The sequence below is a fragment of the Limulus polyphemus genome, unplaced genomic scaffold (genome assembly GCF_000517525.1).
Source record: "Limulus polyphemus unplaced genomic scaffold, Limulus_polyphemus-2.1.2 Scaffold5276, whole genome shotgun sequence".
Classification (NCBI taxonomy): Eukaryota; Metazoa; Arthropoda; class Merostomata; order Xiphosura; family Limulidae; genus Limulus; species Limulus polyphemus.
Genome location: NW_013670886.1, coordinates 32,675 through 40,949, shown reverse-complemented (window position 1 = coordinate 40,949; position 8,275 = coordinate 32,675). Strand labels below are relative to the sequence as shown.

The window sequence follows — 8,275 nt, the reverse complement described above, 5'->3', positions numbered from 1 at the left end:
TCCCAACCCAACTCCATAATGTTTTGTCACATCAAACGTGCCACATGTGGACGTGCATTGTCTTGAAGAAGATGAACACCTTTACGATTAAAGGGCATTTCTGATGAAGGGCTTGATTTAAATGTTCCAGTTGCTGACTACAGATCTCTACATTGACAGTTCACTGTGTATTAAGAATTTTGAAATGAATTACTCTTTTGATGTCCCACCAAATGCAAAGCATCACTTTCTGCGGATGGAGTCCAGGTTTTGAGGTCGGAAGTGGTTTTTGTCTAGGACTGAGTCATTGTTTTTGGCATTTAATATTCGCATAGAGAATCCATTTTTCATTATCAGTGACAGTTCTGTCCAAAAATGGTTCATGCACATTACACACCAGAAGAGACAAAGCAACATTCATGGGTTGGAAACGATGATCAGAGAGTTCGTGAGGCACCCAAACACCATCTTTATGGAGTTTTCCCATATTCCTTAGACGTTTACGTTTTATTTCATGAGAGACATGCAATTTCAGGGCCATTTCACGAGTGTGTTGCCTGGTATTAGACTCAACAAGAGTCTTCAGAGGATCAATACCATTTCCAACATGTCAGCCCTTGCCATCACAGTTTTTAAGGCTTTAGTCACCTGAACGAAATTTGCTGAACCATCGTTGACACTTACTAACGTTCAAAACATTTTCATAAACTTCTTTGATATTCTTTGTGGCTATAGAGGCATTGTTTCCCTTCTTGTATTCAAACAGTATTACATGCCGAATGCGTATCTTGTCGTGTGCCATCACCATAAGAGATTACAGTATACTAATCTTTACACATTATATAGGCTACACTAACGTGACGTTTAGGCGGTTCGTCTAACTATTGTACGTGATGTACGTTTTTAGGAGGGGGGTAATGAAAGTGTTCCAAAACACAACATTAATTTCTTGACGACCTAATATTACATAAGTACTATATGTATGCGTATGTTTCTGCCTAGATTGATAACTGTATAAATAACAGTCAATCTAATCAGTATAAACTGACAGGCTATCTTTCTTGAGTAATGGTTAAGTTTATAACACTCAGTCTAATATATTGTTGCTCTTTGGATTGGGATTTCTCTTTTTATTAATGAATTTTAGGCAATAACTGATATCAACTTGGAATAGAAACATTGCTAATTTTTTTAAGTGTATACACTAAAAATGGAATTAGAAAAATACTAAAATATCACGTTTTTCATCCTACTACCAAATGAGTCTTGATCTTATTTACGCTAACATCATTCCAACAATAGTCCTGTGACACTTGTTCACTTACAGATGGAGGTACCTAAATCGAATCCAGTTAGTGATCAGTGCCAAGTTAGTGTAATTACCATTTTACAAGTAATTTCCTAGAGTTCAATTTTCATAAATCTGAAATAAACATAATAGTATAGTTTTTTGTAAATAAAAACCGGGTACGTAGGACCGATACAATCAGACTTTAAAGCACATTTCCAGAGCCTCGTAATAAAAACCATTGATTTTCCAGTTTATAAAATTCCTGATTTTACAGGATTTTCATGACCTGTGTGGACTCTGTACATATCTACACACACGATTTCTTTTGTTGTTTCTAGAAAACTTCATCAGACAAGTCTTTATATTTTACATGATCAGAAGCATTTCTTTAAAAGCACATTTTTGGCAATTGACAACAAGCTTTATCATAGAAAACTACTTCTCCACTTCCCCTCCTCTTGAGCCTAGTAATTACAGGATTGTAGTTCTAAGCACTTTCAACCATTTTAATAATTAAAAAAAAACTGCAAATTTCCTGAGAAACAGAAGCTGTTTTGAAAACACACAGATATGATGTTCAAAGTTGAATTATACTAGCAGATGTGATGTTAATGATGGATTTTTTTACTATATTTGTTTTTTAATGGTGCAATACATATAAAAGCTCAGTACTAACTAACTCACGTACTAACCTAATTTTATATTTCTGAACTAACTTTTTTTAAAGTTGTTGCTGACCAACCAATTTCAGGGAAGATATTTCTGTACATGTAGAATTCTTTCAAACAGGATACTACTTTCAAATTTATTCAACAGCAGAATAAAGTCCTTATTCATACAAGTGTCTCTTTTCTGTATTTTTTCCACCTTGGCTGTCATGTTAAGAAGCCTAACAAGCAATATGTTGATTTAAGTTTATACAATGTAATTAATCACCAACAGGCATCGATAACATCAAATAGTGTCATGTAAAGTTATCAACTAAATGAAATCAATGTTTCTGACAATTACTGTTCTCAATTATTCCAACTATCCTAATCTCATGTGAGAATCTATTAATTGCATGTAAATGATTAATGAGCCCAACAATTAATCAATTACCAAATTCAACAAAATCTAGGTGAGGCGTAGTTTTACCAATACAGGTAGCTATACAACTACCACAAGTGCATTTATATATGACAAGTTTATTGGAATGGGTAGTGTCTCTGGTTTTAAATATATTTTTAATTCTAAATAGTGATGTAAATACTAAACTTGGTTCAATTTGTGGGTAATATGTATTTATTATTTTCTAATTTGATATTTGTGTTTAAAACTTTGCCAATGAAAGGAATGATAAGATCTAATGGATATTGAGATACTGTGCAAGTTTTTGGTAGGAAAAAGAATCTTTCACAGTAAATTCATTCTTAGCTAGTGAGCTTAATGCAGGTACAAGATATTTAGCACATTTTTAGGCATGGGAACAAACAGTAGATAGAATAGGTCTGGGAGGTAAACCATTTTTGGCAAGCCATACATGAGATTGGGGGAGGAGGAGGACCTGTAGGATAAAGTTCTGGAAAAGTGGTGTCAGATATGGTCTTATGTATGACTTTGTGGGTCGTATATAAATACACTTGCAGTAGCTGTATAGCTACCTGTATTGGTAAAACAACATGTCACCTACAAATACATGCACACGAGCACATGGGAATTTCAGCTAGAAGCAGATATAAGCTAACTAATCCACCTGAGTCTTGTATCCAATTGCACATTGAGAATAACAATCACCTCATACTTCTAGAAAACTTTAAAATTCTCGACTCCAGAACCACGGGTTAAAGAAAGCCTCTCCATTTTCAATGATCACCCAATACTAAATAATAACATCAACTCCTCACTGTTGTCATTACTGTAATCAATTCCAGATTATCAGTGTTTTATTTGACATTTATTATTATTTTATAGACACAGCGTTTATAATTATATTTAAGCCTTTCTCTGTAATGGTTTTCTCTTAACGATGTTATTTGTTAAACATGTATGCTATATGTTTTATCGTACATTCCATTACATTGTTACTGTTTAAATCTGTTCTTTCTAAACTTCCGACTGAATACGAAAACTCACTCAATAGCTAATGCTGTTTTTTGTAGTTTGAATGTTATGAACTAACTTTTTTTTGTGATATTAATGTTGGTGATGGAATTTGAAGAGATTCCAAAATGTCTATATTTAAAGATGTTTTTTGGTATTACCATGTTTTTAATATTTATTATAAACTTCATTTTCCACCTGATGAATCATTTGATACCAAACTTATTGACATACATTCATAAAATAGTATTTCAATAAAACTTTCAATGTAAGTCTATAAACATTGTGACATGCCCTTTGACTCCTGACCCTAGGAAAACCTGTAGCGATAGGGTTGATCAAGTTACATAAAAATTCGTAAATTACTCTCTTTCACAGATTATAACAAATTTAAACTATTCCTCAATATTTAAACCTTAAGTTCATGCATTTGATCAGTTCTAGGGTAAAGCTTATATAAAATAATTTTGTATGGTAAAATTTTCAAACCCTTTCTCAATAGCATCTTAATTCATAAATCTAAACTATCATTGAAAAATTCCTAATACAGATTTGGGAACATTTAAGTCGGAAAGGTTCAATTTGGTTGAACTTTTGTGGATGCTTACAATAAAGTTTCTATATTCTCCTGTGCTAAACTTTTGAATTATGCTTTTAAACTGTTTCAGTCCTTTTTTCTAGGTCAAATTTTCAACCAACAGGCAACCAAATGAATCATAATTACTTAATTATGCTGCCTAATTGATATGGTGGGGCATGCTGCCAAAGTATAAACAAGGAAAGTCAGCAGATTTTACATATCAAATAATACAAATGTAGAATCATTGTACAACGGGTGACCTAAATTTGTGCCAAACAGAGTTCAATCTGCTCTGACTTTACTCCTAAAGCTAGTTTTTAATAATAATATCTAAAGAGTAAAAGAGCATTTCAAAATTGCTGATGAAATACTAGGTGTACTTCTGCAAGGTCTCCAAAAGTGTTTTGTTTCAAGAGTAAACAAGACCAAAATTAAGAGTAACAAATATTTCTATTTCTTGCTTTTGAAGTTCTTATGTTATGCTGTGTTGTAGCTTACAGAGTGCATAACTCTTCTCGTGATTCATGGCATGTGTATGTTTTACTGACATCGTGTCAGCAATGTTAAGTGTCCCTTATGCAAGATAATTTTAATGTCTACTGACTGACTGACAGACACAACACAACTATATAGTGGTGCAAGCAGTTAAAACAGATGACCCCTTCAGGCGGCCTTTGGCCCCCTTTTGGGGAAATTGATTTAACAGTCAACTGAAACTAAAGAGCTTTGCACATACAGTATAACATAAAAAACAACGATGTAAGTTACACAGCAGAAACAATGAAGTAAGTCCTAGTTGAATAGGTATCACAACAAGCAGGACCCACATAGCAATAGGAATTTAAGTTTAATAGATGGATCCTTAATACATTGTAGGTGCCACAGTGTACTTTTCTAAACATCTCTTCCACCCAGACACATCCTATTGTTTTCCAAAGTTTTAGCCTGTGTCTTGCTTTCTTCTATAAGTTCTAGCTGTATTTATCATACTTAAGAACCTAGCTTTTACTATCATTAAAATCAACAATAATATTCTGCTTTTACGTTTACATTTCTTTAATTGAACTTCAATAATTGGAAAATATTGTTTGATATCAGCATACAGAATCAAAATTTTCCACCAATTATTTAAACCCATGGGCATAAACCTGTTGAAGTAGTGACCGAACAATCAAAATCCTTTTCAACACCCCCATTATCCAGCATAAATGCTACCTTAAAAGAACACACAAAACTGCAAAAAAGCATTTAAAAATGCTTCCCATCATGCCTCAAATAAACAATATTTTCCTCAGCTTTGCATAAATTCCTTTTAATCTTCATGCTCACTATAAATTCAAAACATAAATTTTAAAATCAAAGAAACAGTTTTTGTCATACAAGAAAACTGCATAAAGCTCTCACCACTGTCCATGCTTCTTGTTAACCGTTTGTTGCTGAGTGTTCGCTGAAAGTCGGGAGGCGGTCGATCAATAAGTGCACTGGCTTGACGAGTCTGATACTGAGTTCGTCCCGAGTAACGAAATTTGGATCCAAATCGTGGGGCAAACAGCTTTTGTTTTGGGGGAGGTTCAGGTGTCATTAATCTATAAGAATATTAAAAAAAATTCACTGAAAATTAAAACTAAAATAGGATATATTGCTAAACATTAATAAAGAGTAAGTGAAACAGCCATGTATACAGCACAACAGATCTAATATTGTACCGAATGTTTACATATCATATTGATAAGTGGTACTTTACATACATGAACATGATATTGAACTCAATACTTTACTTCATATCAAGAAATAATTATTCCAAATTCAGAAGTATTTTGTTTCATGACTAGTTGTTTGGATTTTTTAGATCACCCATCCGATAAAACAAAACAGTTAATTGGAAGAACTTCATAATTTCATTAAACGGGATGTTTGCTATGGATTACTGTTCTGATCTATCTACAAATGTGAGTTATAGTTAATGATTCCTTTATATGTTTATTTGAAATTTTCTGTGCCTAGAATGATCACAGAGTATGTAACTTATTTCTGTACCTTTAACTGCATTGTTCAAGCTGACTATTTAAGTGATAAAACAAATCTAACCTCATGGTTGTTTTACATAATGACTAACCCCTCTTCTTCTTGATAGAAAATTGGTAAAAAGTTTTTCTAAAATTTCAGCCTTGTGTACTTTTTCGAACAAATATCACTTGATGATGTAAGTCATATTACCGATGCTTAAGATTGTCTTGTCTATAATGCTGATATGGCACTACATTTACTTGAAAATCAAAGATGTTAGTCACACTGATTACCATGGTTAAAAGATGAGACAAGGAAACCAGAAACAAAGTTATCAGTTAGATAATCATATATGAAACATATTACCAACCTGAAAAAAGTGTGATGTTCTACACAAACTTTCCACAACCGTTTAGCAGCTTTGTGGTTGACAAGTTTGAACCCTATTGTGCTTTCAAACTGCTCAAACTGTGGAAAAAATAAAAAATTTATACATATTTCAAGTACTTAAATAAATTATATAATTTACTAACTATATTTTAGAATAAGTTACATGAAATATTATCCTCAGAGATCACAGACTTGGAAATACTAATAGTTATTCACTAAAATAAATGATACACACAATTCCCCATTACTTATAAATATTTTGTAAGGTGATTTATTCATAATTCATAAATTAGTTATTGTCCAATTATTGATACACTACTTCTTTAAAATGTGATTCAATCTCCTAGAATTCACAGGGTAATTCCTTAAATATGATGTGTCAAACATGCAGTTCTGTATCTAATATTTAATACATTTACATATAATAAGGGTTTATTAAGATCATAAAAGCCCACAGCTACAGGTGTTAAAGCATGTAAACTTATTTTGCTGACCTCACTGTAAATTGATAACGACATGATATTATTTCCATTTCATACCGTCAACTGTTTTGTCATTTAAAACTGAAATAGATGCATTATACAGCAAATACATGCAAAGCACATATGTATGTTTTAATAATACTACATATATGTGTACATATATTCAACTTGGTTTGCAAAATGTCTTGCTTTTAAAATAAAAGTAAAAAAAACGAACGTTACATCCAGTAAAATAAAAATCATTATGTAAATGTAATATGCAGCCCACTGTTTTACAAGGTAAGATGTTTGATATTTCTTGTTTCAAGCTGGCTGATAAGATATTTTGTCTTGAGTTCAGCTTGAATTATAACTATTTTATGAAATTCAAATGTAACACAATTAGAGCTGTGTATTTAACTGATTTTACTCAATCTCAAATCCAAGCCAGTTTATCTCAGCTTTGTTAACTTATGTAAGAAATAACTTTCATTTATTTTATTTGTATTTATTCATTATTAATTTAATGTTATTATTAAGCATAATTTTAGTGGCCTCTAAATGACTGAACCTGAAACAGTACATCTAAGCATGAGTAGTTTCATTTGTATTTGAATTCAAAATAATATGATAATTAAGTTTCACTAGATCTACAAGCTGCTAACATATAAAATGCTAGATTACCTAATAGGAATAATGAAATATTACTGTCTTTCTACAACCAATCGCTGAAGTCACCAACTATTTATACCTTTGCTTGCCTGGAGAATTCAACACTTCCATGGCACACTAAGTCTTTTTGTTCATGAAATGCAGTTATAAAGGTAATGTTTCAGGGTATAACTATATCACTGTGAAGTTAATAAACAGAATGGTATACATATCTTCTATCAAATCTATTGCAATGGCATTTTTCTGAAGTGTCAATTAATCCCTTCTTAAACATTTCCATCCATGTTCTTATAAGCTACAATTGTCTTAGTTGAAGGTGAATCATGAGAAATAGGATTTAAAACAACATCTAAAAGAGAAACATTTAATTTGCAGATACAGTTTCTAGATAAAAAAATATTTTTATGAAGGTATTTTAGATTTCTAGAGCTCTTGACCACATCATCATTTTCTAGGACTATCCAGGTCTGTACAATTAAGTTTATAATTTTTTAGAACTTTACAGGTTTTTCAGGACCCAGATGAATCCTGTAAAATATTTGAAACTTAATTTTTTTTTTTTATTTCAAAACTATTTAGTTTCATTTAATACACATGAATAGAACTGATTACTTACCACTAGGGATGTAATGATTAGTATATTTGTATTAGTGCTGATAATCATAATACTGGTAAATAATAGTGATTCCAACTACCACACATACTGATAATGGAAAATGAAGTTATTGATCTTGAAAATAATGTTACGTCTCCGTTTTTTAATTAACTGATTTTCCGTAACTTCGTACCGACGAAACTTACGCGACACAAGCC

At 31.8% G+C, this 8,275-nt stretch overlaps 1 protein-coding gene across 3 annotated transcripts in view; it reads right to left on the bottom strand.

The window, feature by feature from the left end:
- Positions 1–8,275, bottom strand: part of LOC106472370 (protein 4.1-like) — a 60,179-nt gene that overhangs the window by 20,712 nt on the left and 31,192 nt on the right. For all 3 annotated transcript variants that reach the window (XM_013933008.2, XM_013933009.2, XM_022400954.1), the window contains 2 exons: positions 6,310–6,407; positions 5,337–5,518 (listed from right to left, as the gene is read on the bottom strand). In XM_013933008.2, coding sequence (XP_013788462.1) covers positions 5,337–5,518; positions 6,310–6,407 — 280 coding nt within the window. The remainder of the gene's footprint in view (positions 1–5,336; positions 5,519–6,309; positions 6,408–8,275) is intronic.